At 39.4% G+C, this 15,160-nt stretch overlaps 1 protein-coding gene across 1 annotated transcript in view; it reads left to right on the top strand.

Moving 5' to 3' along the window:
* LOC119918003 (liprin-beta-1-like) overlaps nt 1-15,160 on the top strand; it is a 30,787-nt gene that overhangs the window by 9,430 nt on the left and 6,197 nt on the right. Inside the window, exons 3-17 of the mRNA XM_038738488.1 lie at nt 652-857; nt 3,444-3,524; nt 4,849-4,962; nt 5,044-5,154; nt 6,560-6,652; nt 8,141-8,258; nt 10,298-10,359; nt 10,462-10,528; nt 11,476-11,588; nt 11,816-11,889; nt 12,768-12,804; nt 13,181-13,334; nt 14,242-14,377; nt 14,462-14,584; nt 14,750-14,900. Of these exons, the coding sequence (XP_038594416.1) occupies nt 652-857; nt 3,444-3,524; nt 4,849-4,962; nt 5,044-5,154; nt 6,560-6,652; nt 8,141-8,258; nt 10,298-10,359; nt 10,462-10,528; nt 11,476-11,588; nt 11,816-11,889; nt 12,768-12,804; nt 13,181-13,334; nt 14,242-14,377; nt 14,462-14,584; nt 14,750-14,900 (1,640 nt within the window). The remainder of the gene's footprint in view (nt 1-651; nt 858-3,443; nt 3,525-4,848; nt 4,963-5,043; nt 5,155-6,559; nt 6,653-8,140; nt 8,259-10,297; nt 10,360-10,461; nt 10,529-11,475; nt 11,589-11,815; nt 11,890-12,767; nt 12,805-13,180; nt 13,335-14,241; nt 14,378-14,461; nt 14,585-14,749; nt 14,901-15,160) is intronic.

Genomic DNA, 15,160 nt, shown 5'->3' with positions numbered 1-15,160 from the left:
TATACCACACTGTGCACAGTACACGTGAGTAAGCCTGTTGATATATTAATGTGATTTGTTATATGTGATGAATTAATGGTAACACAGGAGCTGTAAATGGCCAAAGCTGTCTGCAATGAAATTGTTCTTTTAAACTGAAAAACCGGTGGATTAGAGAGAAGTATTTATATGCGAACATATGATTAAGGGCTTGTCTACATTCATCTTTGTCTTAATGTGAGAGAGGAAATCAGGCACCCTATCTTCCAGTGTTTGAGGTTCCAAAACCCTGCACAACTTGTAGATCTGAAAATAATGCGTATGCTTATTTCTGTGTGTGTACACGTAGCTGTAGTCATGAACCTACACAGAGTCTTGTGTATCTTCTGTTTATTTAACGGCACCCACACCAGATGAAGACATTTGGTGGCATGTGGTGACAGACATAACTTCCAAGTTCTGAAAAAAGAAGTAAACATACAGTTACATAAAAATCTCAAATTTGCAGCTTTGTAACCACACCCACGGATCAGCTTTTGTCAAAGCCTGCCAGTTTGTCTATGAGAATTAGATTTTTGTTTTGAGCAGCCTGCCAACCTGATGAGCTATTGTTATTTCACAGCTCCACTTTATGATTTGTATGAAATAAAGTCCTCCCCTCCTCCTCCACAGGCTCCAAGGCCATGGACTACTCCAACGGGCTGTTTGACTGCCAGTCGCCCACTTCACCTTTCTTGGGTGGCCTTCGGGTGCTGCACCTCCTGGAGGACCTGCGGGGAGCGCTGGAGCTCATGGACAACGAGGAGAGGGACAACCTGCGATGTCAGATCCCTGATTCCACTGCAGAGGGACTGGCAGAGTGGCTGCAGGGACGATTGGTAAGAAGTCCATTTATAAAGTGCTGTTTAGTCTTTGTTAAAGATATTCGTTTAATTTTTTGGCTGTTTTATGTATTTGAGTCTGTAAAAGGAAGTGTAACACCTTCACAGTAATTTTGTACTTCTTATTTGCTGTTATGGTTTGTGCTAACCAGACTCAAAGAAAAAAATCCACAAAGAAGGGGTTGGAAGAATATTGCATCATTTGCTATTTGTCCTGTCTCAGGGTCTGATTCACAAAAAACATTGCACTTATGATATTACAGCAAAAACATGCCCATAATGTTTTGCAGCTCAGTGCAATTTTAAATGTTGATCTGCAATTTTCTGTAGTTCTAGTAATATTTGTTCAGTAAAGTGTACCAAAGTAGCATATCACACAACATGGTTAAGCAACATTTAAGTGAAAATGAGGTGAAACATATTCAAGTATCTTTAACCAAGCCCAGTTGATTTGAACCTTTCTTGGACAACTATGATCTGGGTGAGTGAGAATTTCCACAGACAGTTGAATTTCATAAATCCAGCTGCAAGACCAAAACCTTTCACTCGTATCTTAAAAAGTTTGATTAGAAAGAGAAGTATTCTACTTCTAACTGTTCCAGTTATCTATTAACTCCCTTCTGCTCTTTCATTCCTTTCTGTCTGTGGGTTATTTCACTTTTTTTAGTAATTGTTATTTGGGATGATCCGTGCGGTTATTGCATCTGGGCTCATGGAGAGCTGTTTTTTCTACTATGCACTGGACTGTTAAAGTGCGTAACGATGGTCGCTGCTTCTCACATCACAGCACTTTGTTTTATGTTGTTTCCCAGTTTCATTCTACTGTCTGTGCTATCTGTGTGCACATGATGTGCTGTAATGCGCTACTGCTTCACCTGGCTACAATCCCCGCTGCTATAATCACAGGAAAGCATGGGTGTGACACCCCCTTATAAATGTGCTTCAGTTACCACCAACTCTCTGAAAATGCTAATAATTTCACTCCAACTGCGTGTGGCTATCGTTTGTGAATTGTACTTTGTTTGCAATCAAGCTCATTTGCATAGAATGGGGCCTTTTTGTCTTATTTGTGCAGGTTTAGCAGCAGCAAGAGCTGCACAATCCTTTGGTGGATTCACCGCTCTGATTCTTTAAAATAATAATAATAATACTAGTCTTGGCTCTTTGCATAATGTTGCTTGTGCGGCAGGTGCTGTAACTAATAATAATAATACATTTTATTTATAGGCGCCTTTCTGAACACTCAAGCTCACCTCACAAAACATAATAAAACAGTACAGCAATAATCGATAAAATTAACAACTATAATAACATAAAATCAGGGTACATAACAACTGGAAACAAAGATTGAAAAAGAGTGATCATGCGGGATATGCCAGTTTAAAAAGATGTGTTTTCAGGCAGGATTTACTGAACTTGTGAATGGAGCATTATACAACTGCACCATTCTAAAGAATGAAAAAACTTATATACACATTATACATGCTGTCTACTAGCAAAACAAAAGTTTCAACATCTTCACAGGCAGTCATTCACTTTACCCTCTCACACACAGATCATTCATTGATTGGATGAACGATCGCTAACTTCAGTACAATTCCAGTTTAACTTCAGCTGTTGTTATCGCAGACTATTTCCACAAAAGCGCTCGCTGACGTTGCACTTTGGAAGAGTTAATATTACGTATGTGTCTTGTAGAAGTAGATCCATTTACACCTTTGCAACATCTGGATAGAATTTATCTCAAACCACTTCCTCACGTTGTTTGCGTTATCTGATTTCAATCCATATTTACACTTTGCTTTTTTGATATCCGCTAATCCGATGCATGAAGTATAAATGGGTTCTCTGACGCTTCTTGTCAAGTCAAGAATTCTCTTATAGCCAAAGTTTTTTTTTTGTTTAACCAATTCCTTTTTATAGCTCATGTCTGTGTATGGTAATATCAGTGTTGTTGCATGTAAGACATAGCCTGGGATGAATTACCTTCTGATCTGCTTTGCATCTCTTGATCGTGCTCCATTGTCTATACCGTGACTCGTGACTGTTTATTGTAAAAGTGCTGTTATGACGTGCTTTCTGAATGATGGAATTTCTATACGAGTCCCGCTGCAAATAGTTTCCATCTTCCAAACTCACATTGACTCAGGCTGAGGCTCTTGTTTTTCTTGTCTCTCCATGTGTGATATTTGAGAGAAGAGTTTGCTTTTGATTCAATTTTCAAATCACTTGCATGTGAGAGCACTATTGACCCTCACATGTTTCTCTGAAGGCTCAACTCGCATATCTGCTCTAATTTTTAGAGAGAAAACCATGTGAGTTCATGTCAGTCAGGGAGGTTATATGGTCATACACTTTAGTGGTATGTGCCCTTTAGAAAATCTATGTTGCTCAAGGCTGGTGTGTATTTTGATTTGGACTCCTCAGCCAGACCCTTATTTCAACATGACAGCTAAAGGCCTTTTTCCTCATTTTTTTTCATGGGCTCTCATCTCAAAAGAAATAACAGTCTAAAACATTATTTAACTGATGCAGCTACTTGTTCAGACAACACAAATCAGAACATATTGTTTCTAATTTCAGACAAACGGCCATGGCTCAGAAGCAGTCTACCAAGAACGTCTGTCACGACTGGAGAGTGACAAAGAGTGTCTCATCCTTCAGGTTTGTGAGCAGAACTGTTAATTGTAGCTACAAAACAGCAGAGCAAGTGCTCTTGAATAGGCAATTAAGTAGTACTGTTCTTGAGTGATTACCTCTTCCAAAGTGTTCACTGTCCTGTTTGTTGATTTGTGTATTTGGCTGTTAGTCAGCAGAACATTGCAAAAACTACTCAAGAGATCTCAGATATTCAAGAAAGTTTGGTGATTAGGAACAAATTATTAGTTTAGTAGTAACAGTGACACAGAGGAATAAGATATATGAAGCTTTTCCTACACAGATAATACATGTTCTTCAACTAAGACATTGGTAAGGCTTTGAACATTGTCTGGAGGATGTTCTCTGCCTCTAACACACTTGGATTGCGTGTCCCAGACATGCTTGATTGGGTTTAAGTCAGGAGACCTGGCCGGCCAATCCATCACAGATACACCTTCATCCTCAAAGAAGGTCATGAAGACCCGAGCTGTGTGAGGATGGCTATTATCTTGCATTAAGATGAAGTCATCGTCAACAGCACCTGCAAACGGTCTGACAACTGGCTTCCAGTAATGAAGTTGCCGGTACTGTGTTCTCCAGTGAGAACAGGACCTGTGACCGGTCTTCTGGCTCTCCTACCATCATCATAAAGTCAATAGACATAAAGACAAAGTGAACTCGGTGGAAGTCAATTTCCAAGGATCGAGCTGTACTTCTGCAATTTCGATGAGACAACTTCTCAGTCTTGTCATACACAAACAACCTTGACCTCGTCTCCTGCAGTACTACTCCTGTCTCCTGGTAACGTCTCCATAGTCGGCATGACCCCACTTGGAGACAAATCAAACCGCCAAGCTACCACCTGAATTACTTCCCTATCTGTCCATCGCAGTCTGGTCCAAATGCCATCCGACACCATCCACGACCATCAGGAGACATCCAGCAATCACAATCCACACAGAAAATAACATCCTGCCTTTAGACCGGATAACTGTCTAATAAAACACACATTCCATTCCTTATATGGGGGTATATTCCCACAGCCGTTCCTATAGGCATTGTCTTTACTCTTCAGACCAATCAAACAACACAACTCTTGTGTAGCTCAACTAATACCACAATGAGCCAAACATCTAACTATTATGGCAGACTGGGTGTGCCATTCCAAAAATATGCTCCTTTTTAATGTTCTTGAGTAGTGTATATATTTGGATGCATACTAAGATCTTCCAAACATTTTCTGTTATCAAACTAATATATTTTAGATGATTATGTGGCCTTATAATATGTACTCTTTGTACTTTCTAGCTTCTGGTGTAAATAAAACTAATCTCTCACCGTTTTCCAGGTGAGTGTTCTAACAGACCAGGTGGAAGTGCAAGGTGAAAAGATACGGGACCTCGACACCTGCCTGGAGCATCATCGTGAGAAACTAAATGCTACTGAGGAGCTGCTGCAACAGGTAGCTAACCAGTTTGAAAAATTCTGATCTCTCCACTTAATAATTTAGTGCAGCTTTATCATGTCGTGTCTTGCTTCGCAGGAGCTGTTAAACCGGACAGCACTGGAGACGCAGAAGCTGGAGCTGATGACCGAGGTGTCCAGTCTGAAGCTGAAGCTGACGGCTGTGGAGAGAGATCACATAGACAATGAGGTACATCCCCGTCCATGGCGTAGCAATAGCAGAGAAGTTCTCAGTTGCACCTGCACTTTGTTTTATTTGATGTGCGACTCTGAATCTTGGCAGCAGCACAGTCATTGTTGTAAAGTCACAAAGGTCTGCCTCACTCCACTGGAGGACTCATAGATCTGTCATGTGGTGCAGGGTGAACTTCTTTAAGGGTTACAGAAGAGGCTTAAACACCCATAGAGCTCCAGCAGCTGTTTCCTGCCAGAACCCCCCACCCACACCCACACCACTGTGAGAGTTAGAGTTTCCATACTCTCTGTCCACTAGCAGGGACATAGAGTAGGTGAATATTATTTAGTGGTGTTTCCAGACAGTTAAAGCCAGAAGGGAGTTAACGGAATTGAATGCAAGTGAATGTATTTATTTTAGCCCCCATTAAGATTTAAATGACACCCTAAAGAACACATCATGTCGTTCCCATCCAAGCAATGCTCAGGTATTCTGATGCCTGTATTTGTTTAACCTTTAGCACCTGATTGATTAATTTTGTGTCAAAGATCTTCTCAGTCATAATGAGCAGTTTCCACTGTCTGTTTAGGATAAACATTCATAAATCTGTTAAGAAATCATATTAGAAAGTGCTCCTTGTATCTCCAGATCTTGCATAATGATCATCAAATTCTTTTATTAAAAGTAATCCATAAACATCAATAAGTGTGCCAAAAAAAAGTCAGCATGCATACTAAAACTTTTTACTGTGCTTGACACTATTCTGCAATGCACAAATGAGATGGGGGGGTCTAATCACAGCAACACAACAACTTTAAATAAATTGCAGCACCAGAAAGAATAAATTATTATGAATTTAAATAAAAATTTTAGATAGTTTTCTTTACCTTGTGTAACTATGGACACAAGCACAAACAATCTGGCATTGTGTAAAACATTTTTCCATAAAACGTGTATGTACAGTTCCACTCACATGCCAAATGATGCCATTTCTTTATCCTGAAAAATATAATAAATGGTTATGCCTGTAAACAAAGGGAGTGTAAACTAAAGGAAAACAGCCTAGAGTTCAAAGTTTCAAATGACTGTTTTGAGAAGGATGTAAAAGTACTCCTATACACATTACAATTAGTGACAGTTTCTCCAAAGTTCAGGCCTCCTACACTGCTGCTGATTGAGCATTTTTGCAATAATTGACCATGACACTTCCCTTTAGTCCAGGATTTGTCTCCATGTGTGGAGCTTCTCAAGTTTTCTCCTATGGGACATGAGTCCGAAAATAATGTTTGGTGCTTTTGGCAGGAAGTCTCCCCCTGTTAAAAAATTTCAGAACTCTCTCCCACATTGTGTCCATAAACCTCCCCAGAGCAGGCTTCTCTCTGAGTTTAATGGGTAACGGGAGTTCTTTTATTTTCCCTAGGGCTTATATCGGGAAGTAACGGACCTGCGGTTCAGGGTGACTGACATAGAGAATGAAAGACTGCAGTGTGAGAAGAAACTCAAAGCTACCAAAGTGAGTGTGTGCAGGTCATTACTGAAGGTTCATTTAGTAGACACGTGATTCCTTTACATTTAAAGCTGACGTGATATCTGAATTTATTCTTGACCTTTGAAATGCATCATTACATGTTTAAAGCCTTGTGATTTTCCCCATGACATCATTTCTCTTCTCGTGTACCCCCCCCCTTTCTTCTGCTCCTCCTCCCCCCTTCCTACTGTGATTTTAACATCTTTCTGCAACATGCTAACCTGTCAAGCGTCCAAAGCAGAACGCTGAGCAGTTCAGTGGCGATGAGGTGAACAAGGTTTAATCTCCAGCCTGTACTTTTCTCCTTTCTGGCCCTTAAGATCCTCTAAACCTGCTCCTTCTCCACTGCTGCACACTGCTTTCCTGACTTTCACCACACTCGCTGTAAGTGTTTCCACCTGTACCGGTTTCAGGATGTGTACCAGGTTCAAATCCCCTCTTTAGCTTTGTTTGTATTAACACCTGTAGACCTGAAACAACATATTTACAGAATTCTGCTGTTTGCTTCAGTCACTCAAAGTTGAACAGTTGGTTTTATGAGCACCTTTTCATGAGTCGTTTTGTGGCAGTTTTATATGCTTGTCCATTTTTTTGGTGTGTCCACAGTTTAGTGAATCATATGAGTTTGCACTGAATCATCTCACAAGACCCACAGTGTGTTAAATAGAGCATAAGGGTGTTAAACTAACTGACCTACTGACTGACTAAATCTTACTAATGTTGTGTTAAAGGGGCACTCCAATGATTTTAACACATGAAATACACTTAAAACAATGATGGTATGTGTTTTGTGGCTCTGAAGGAGCTTTCCAAAGTTTCCAAAGATCAAGAGGTGCTTTCAGCTAAATGCTAACATCAGCCTGCTTACAGGCTCAAAATGACAAGGCTAGGATTTTGTCCATTCTGTTTTAAATTGCTGGAGTCCCTCCCCTTTTACAGTCACTTTGTAAATGATGGTGTAGTGCTGGAATGATTCGACAGAAATTAATGAACAACAAACGCAATAACCCGGTAACAGTCGTTCTCTTCTTCTTGAGCTTCTGAAATGAGAGGATTAGCTGCATTTCTCTATTTTATGTCTAAACTTAAACTCTTTGTGTTTAGGAGCATTGGTTGAGCAAGATAAGCCATCTCAGGACATTACCTTGGAGTCATGGAACTTGTGATGGGCTTTTCTGCCTATTTTGTAGTAGATAGATTAAACAATTAATTTGATAATCCAAAAAATAGTTCGCCATTAGTTGGGTGCCTTGTTATTACATTTATTGTGATGTACTAATTTCATGGGTTAACTTTGCGGACGTTATGATTTTGTATATGCTTAGCAATATGTGTCTGGCCACTAAAAGCTTGTAAAAGAATAGGCAGATAAAAAATGAAAACCTAGACTAAATTATTCTGTTTTTCTGCGGATTCACAGACAAATTGACAAGAATTGAAGAATAAAGGCTTTTACATCTTCTCTCATTATAGGAGGAGCTGCAGCTCCTGCAGAAGCAGCTGGAGGAGCAAGAGGTGGAGCTGAGGAGGCTGAAGGATGAGAGCAAACTGAGGGTGGAGAGCCACAACGGGGCTGAGGGAGGAGAGAGAGGTGGGAGTTGTTTCGTGGAGTCCAACTCTAATATTACAAAAGGGTTTATGAGGATTACACAAGTAGACATTTCACATTCCACCAACACAAGATCCTCCTCCAGCAACCTGTGTTTCATCTAGATTTCTCCATTAATTATTATTTCTTGCATTTCACACAGTCTAAACTATAATAAGTAGATTTGAGGCCCTTTAAAAAAAGAAAAAAAACAAAAAACAAAACTCCTTATCTGTTCCATACCAAACAGATCTGTTTTACTTCTTCCACCCACTCCTGACCTTATCTTATCCACCCTGATGATAGAGGAATGGCGTTTAAAGGGGAGTCTCTTATACATGTCTGCCTGTTCACACACACGCACGCACGCACGCACGCACGCACGCACGCAGCTGAAATCGAGACTCATCAGACCAGGCAGTGTTTTTCCAATCCAAGCTGACAGGAGTGGCACCCAGGGTGGTCTTCTGCTGCTGTAGCCCATCTGTTTCAAGGTGCGACGTGTTGTGCGTTCATAGATGGTATTCTGCACACCTTGGTTGTAACGAGTGGTTATTTGATTTACTGTTGCCTTTCTGTCATCTCGAACCAGTCTGGCCATTCTCCTCTGACCTCTGACATCAAAAAGGCATTTTCGCCCACACAACTGCCGCTCACTGGACATTTTCTCTTTTCAGACCATTCTCTGTGAACCCTAGAGGTGGTTGTGCGTGAAAATCCCAGTAGATCAGCAGTTTCTGAAACACTCGGACCAGCCTGTCTGACACCAATAACCATGCAACATTCAAAGTCACTTAAATCCCCTTTCTTCCCCATTCTGGTGCTCAGTTTGAACTTCAGCAAGTTGTCTTGACCATGTCTACATGCCTAAATGCATTGAGTTGCCATGTGATTGGCTGATTAGCTATTTGTATTAACAAGCAATTGAACAGGTGTACCTAATAAAGTGGTCAGTGTAAATTATTACTTATACCCAGAAATATGCTATTTGCTGACTTTTCTTCACTAAGATCAGAGGTCGTTGTCACTGACGGAACCGGAAGTTTTGCTCAAGGTCAGCGTAGTAGATGCTCATTAGCACGGCGCTTAAACCAGGATTCGATCAACCAATAGTCCTCCATGCTGAGATAATTTTAGATCCAGGTCAAAGTTGTTAAGATCAGAGTGTAATGCACCTCTTATGAAATCTTTTATCTCCTGTTTTACAAGCAAAGAGTAATTTACAAAGCATTCGGGTTGTCATTTAGTTGTTATGGCAAACAATTGCTTATTTACACATCGAGCAGAAAAGAAACACTATTAAAATTAATTTGTCGTGTTTCTCTCTACTTGATGAATGTAAGTCCAAGATTTACTCTGTTTTTAGCTCTCTTTTTATGTTTCTACCAACTCCTAAAGGAAATATCTGGCTCTTAGTATCTAGCTGCTAATTTCTCCACTACGTTCACCAGCTAGTCTCTTAACTTTGTCTGTCTGCCGTTTGGTGCTGGACAATATACATAAAACAGCTGCATATTCTGTAAATGACGCTGATAATAAAGTTGAGAGTGAACCAAAACAGTAAAGATGTGGACAGTGAAACCAAAACAATGAGCTAAAAGATGCTAAAACGCTAGAACTGTGGAGTTTTTTTTCCTCTGGTTGAGTGACTATATAAATGTTTTCATTTGATCCAGTGTTAATGTAAAAATATTGATTAGTGCAGCTTTAATGTTATTAAAATCTGAACCAAAATAGATTTGTAAAGGTATGAAGGTTTGATGAGAATCAGTATTGTGTTCTGATTGATTAAATGGTTTCAAACCCCAACCCTACGAATCTACGTCGACGTCATAACACCCTCTAATCTTGTAAACGCTCCCTGAGAAACGCACAGAAAGGTACAAGCTGAAACAGCAGCCCTACTGACCAGCACACTGAGCCCCAATGGCTTCATTATGTCTGGTTTCTGCTGGCTGGTTTCAGAGCCAAGGAGAGTTGAAGCTTAACTAAGCCTTCCACGAGTATAAATCATGTGCTCTTTGTTTTGTTTTGTTTTTCAGATGCTGAGGCGTTGAAGATGAAGAGGGTGCTGGAGACACTGGCGTCGGCCAACGATGAGAAGGTACGGTGTGGTGTGACGCTCTGGTCAGATGCAGCAGCTGAGCAGCCGCTTTGATTTACTTAAAGTTGTGGTAACTGGAACCCGATACGTGTTTATCTACAGGAACAAAGGATAAAAGAACTGGAGGAGTCACTTACAAAGTACAACAAAGTGCAGGAGCTGGTCAAAGGTCAGACTATGTTTAAATATCAATCACATTAATTGCTACTCATTATTTGCCACCAATTATTTATGATATTTGGCATTGCTGTCACTCCATCAATATTAAATCAATGTTTAGGGATCGACCGTGTTTTACAAGTGGCTCTATGCAAAGCTCACAAAATGTTATACTCAAATTCGGTGACACACTGAATTTTAATCATTTTCAAAATAAACAGTTTATTATACATTTAAGGCTGCCAAAAAGTTACAACTGAGTCTGCATTTACTTAATATTATACAAATGGCAAAAGAAAGAATGTACACTGTATGCAGAAGTCAGCATTTGATAAAATGATTGATTGATAAGATACTGTATTACAGTTGACCTTTTCTGTTTGAGACGCCAAACTTCAAAATCATTTAATATTCAGAAATCTACAGAACTGTAATACTGCAATGCTAGAAAGTTTATAACATTAAACACTAACAGACAATACATAGCAACATTTTGATGGAAAGTAATTGAATTTCTTTTTTCTTTTCTTTCCACTACTACCATACATTTAAAATAATGGTGGTGAAGTAATTAGGAATTACGTTGCAGTGGTTCACACCAGGGTAATGCTGTTAAGTAAAGGAAAAGCACGTATGATTCATTCATTGACTGTTTTGTAAAGTAGATGACAGCATTTAGAGGACTGAACATATGATTCAGTGTACATTTTTTGTTAAGGCTGATGTATATTTTACATAAAACTCTTTCCACTCTTTATATATGTGTCAGGATAGAGTACACGTATAAATTTATCTTAAACATGAAATGATTCCAGATTTATTTGGGTACTATATGCTTTATATCACAAAGGTTTAAAAAAAGGTGAATGAAGTTTAAAAAGAAAAAGAGTAAGCAGAGCTTGTTGGGTTTTACGCTGCAGTACGTCCCTGATGACTGTCCTAACTGTACTCTCTCAGAGAAGCCGAAGGAAGACGACTATGACGATATCCCAGATGATCCCTCGGTTCCTGTGTCCATGGAGGTGGATCAGGTCACCCTGGTGGGGGAGGCAGGAAGGAGCTCCGGCGAGGTAAACACAACCTCTGTGAAAACAATTCTCACTCAGGATGAACCCCAGACGGTAGACTTCCTTTACAAAAGCTCAATTTCAGTGCCTCCCACTCTGAAATTGTTTTCTCCCAGGAATTCAGAGCTTCTGTTCGGGTTATTATTTGTAAAGCTGTGTAAATCTCCAGCCTTTGAGAGAATGTGTTGAATTAATCATGTTTTTTTTTCTGTTGCTGTCTGTTGGCTCAGTCTATTCCATGTATAGCAGTGCTCTCTGAAATGAAGGACTTGGACAGAGAACGGCAGTTAAAGGCAGCTGAAAGGTAAAACTATATCACGAGTTTCAGATCTAGTCTTCAGATTATTGTTCCTACATGTTATTAAAACCTCCTTCTGCTTTATTTCATCTCATATGTGAAATTAAATACATTTCACATAATACACATGCTTTTATCTTATATTGTTTTTGTATTATTGTCTCTTGGGTATTATTGTCTTTACACTTGTTAAAGCACTTTGTAACTTGTTTTTGAAAAGTGCTCTACAAATAAAGATTATTATTATTATTATTATTATTATTATTATTATTATTATTACTAAAATACCTGTGCAAAATATTGATTCAAGCTTGTGTTTTCACAGACATTTCTAAAAGCATAGTGTGTCATGAACAGTTTGTGACTGATGAGATTTTTGTTTAAATGAACTAATAAGTTACTTTTGTTAAATAATATAGCATTCACTAAACGTGTAATGTCACTCAGATTATTCTGGCTGATTAGACCCTCTGCTCAGGTTGAAGCTGGGAATCTGACTCCGTACACTATTAGGAATAATGAAGGTGTAATATGGAGCGTCAGGTAGATGTTAATCAAATAAAGTCTGTGCACACCCACACAGTTCTAACATGAAGTCTAATCAAGCAGCTCAAGTGAAAACCCCTGTGTGGGTGCACTATGAGTGTGCATGGCCTTTACGCAGTCCATCTAAAATTGATTTGTAAATTGTGAAGCTGTGAGAAGAAAATCTAATTTGGCTTTGTTTATCCTTTTGCCTGGTGTCAAACAAGGGACTCTTTGTTCTTTATGCATGAGAAAGACTTTTGAATATTGTTTTAGGGAAACTTTTAAAGCAAACTTTTACATGAACTAGATTTTTCTTTTAGTAGATTTGTAAATACTATTCGTTCTTGTTATTTCAGTTCCTTAAACGTCCCACAGCCGGGCAACAATAACCAGGTAAGATCAGTTGCATGTTGAGTCTCTAGTGTACAGTGTAAAATAACATGAGCTTAACATAGTCATATTGTTTCCAGTAGCTTAAACACTCAAAGCCATTAATTTTCATTTTGACCTTTAAATGTGGCACGCTGTGAATCTTATCCATGTGAGTAGGTACTCCTGGGTTTGAATGAATGACTGCCAGAGTGTATTAGCTTCTTTTATCAGTCTTAATGAAGTCACAGTTCACACACTGTATGAACCTGTCCTGCTCTGACACCTAGTGGTAAAATATTGCAATTACATTTTCCTTTTCCTTTTTGTGAGTATATCTTTTGCCACATCCTTACTTTTCTACTGTCCTATGTGTTTTTTTTCCCCTCCTTTCTCATAGGCCAAAAATAAAGCAGGACCTGGTGTCTCGCCTCCTACCAAAGCAAACACCACATGTGATGAGAGTTTTGGCACAAAGAAAGCCCGTTCTTCTTTCGGCCGTGGCTTTTTCAAGCTGCGTGGAGGCAAGCAAACAGCCAGCACTCCAAACCTAGGTGACTCTGAGCTCCTAAACCTACTAAAATGTATCATATCTTTTCTACAATTGTGAGATGTGTCTGATGTTTTGTTACTGATCCTCATGTTTCTTTCACGGCCCTGTAAATTGTGAAGATCGCACTCTGAGTGTCAGTGCACCTGTTTTAGGTACAGTGGAGCGGAGCGGCCTTGTTGGCCTGCAGTATGGCTACACTGGATAATACAGCTGGATGTGAATAAAGACAGTAGGAACACTGCAATGTGACCATTTATATTTCTGTAGCTGACCTCTGGTGATCAAATACTGTCATACTGTTCTAATAGAGAAATATATTTTCCCACTTTTTCCTAAATTAGTGGTTCCCAACTTTTTTTACTTGCGAATGCTCGTCACAGTTTGCATATTTACAACATCAAAAAGTTCAAACAAATGATCATTTTCTTCTTGACCGTTTCAATTTGAATAAATTTAAGGGCGTTAAGAGTTTAAACTATTCTGTATTTCACAAGAAAAGTTGGGAATCACTGCTCTATATCATTGTTGAGAAGATGTTTCTCTAGAGTTTCTTGTGTCTTGCTCTGGTGTGAGGAGTTTCCATCCAGCTGTCCCTTATCCATGAATTAAAACCATCTGCAATGACGCCGTTTTGATGTTAATTGCCCGCCAAGTTTTCTCATTTGCTGTAAATGAGAAAATCTGTAAATTGTGTTGCCGTAGTTGTATTTTGCATGGGTGGTGTTAGCTGTTAAATTTCTTAGTTTTAGTTAAACATCGGGCCATAGTGGTGCTTCTGTAGTTGTGCTGTAGTTTTGTTTGACGCTTACAGTCCTTTATTGATCAGATCTGTTCAGACATAGCGGGTGGACCAGTCTTTTGAAGTACGTTAGTTGTCATGTTAACGTTTATTATAATTATTTCTACAGCTGTAACAGAACGTAAAGGCACAGAGCACCTGGACTTGGCCGGCGTTCCTCCGCAAAAGTCTCATGATGGAGCTCCTTTGGCGTCCTCGCCTGAAACCAAAAAGAAGTCCAAAGGCTTCAGGAAATTCTTTGGCAGGTAACATTCAGGAGCGTGTCAGCGGTACTTAAAGTAATATAAGACGACGATTTTTAGTCATTTATAATGTTGAAACTCCTGCAGATTAAAGAGGAGTCACTCTACCTCTTTCAACCTCGATGATGCAGCAGAGATGGAGTTCAGAAGGGGCGGGGTCAGAGCCACAGCTGGCCCTCGACTCGGCTGGTCACGTGAATCTAAGCAGAAGTAGGTGTAATCTATAATACAATGTGGAAAAACAAGCTGCAAATATTGAATGCTGTTATTTATCAGCAACAGTTCTCAGTATGTCTCCTAAAATGACGTGATTGTTTTGTCAAGGTTGTACCAGTTGATTTACTGTGATCAATATTCCTTCTCTGTCTCTGTCAGTGCTATTGATGTTCCTTTCTCACGGTGGAGTAAAGATGATGTTTGTGCGTGGCTGCATGAGCAGGGCCTCGGGTTATATGTTGCCCAGGGTCACAGCTGGATCAAATCAGGACAAACACTACTGCAGGCGTCGCAACACGATCTGGAGAAGGTAGGAGTTTTAGGATGTTATTGTCACAGCAATGCATTTTCTCTATCACAAATCTGCGCAAAGCAGGTTCTGAAACTCAGCATTAAAGGATTGTTACACTGCAAACACGAGTACAAAGACGTTAAGACATCCAAATCTTAGTTTTTAACTTCCAAGTCTAATAATAATGAATTTTAATAATATTTTTTATATATTGCTTTAAAAGGTACTCAAAAGCACTTAAGTGGTAAAAATAGACCATAAACACAAAAAGACAATAA

This window comes from Micropterus salmoides, unplaced genomic scaffold (assembly GCF_014851395.1).
Source record: "Micropterus salmoides isolate LMB-PRFRI ecotype aquatic unplaced genomic scaffold, ASM1485139v1 Ms_hic_scaffold_23, whole genome shotgun sequence".
Taxonomy (NCBI): domain Eukaryota; kingdom Metazoa; phylum Chordata; class Actinopteri; order Centrarchiformes; family Centrarchidae; genus Micropterus; species Micropterus salmoides.
This window is presented reverse-complemented; position numbering and strand designations above follow the sequence as displayed.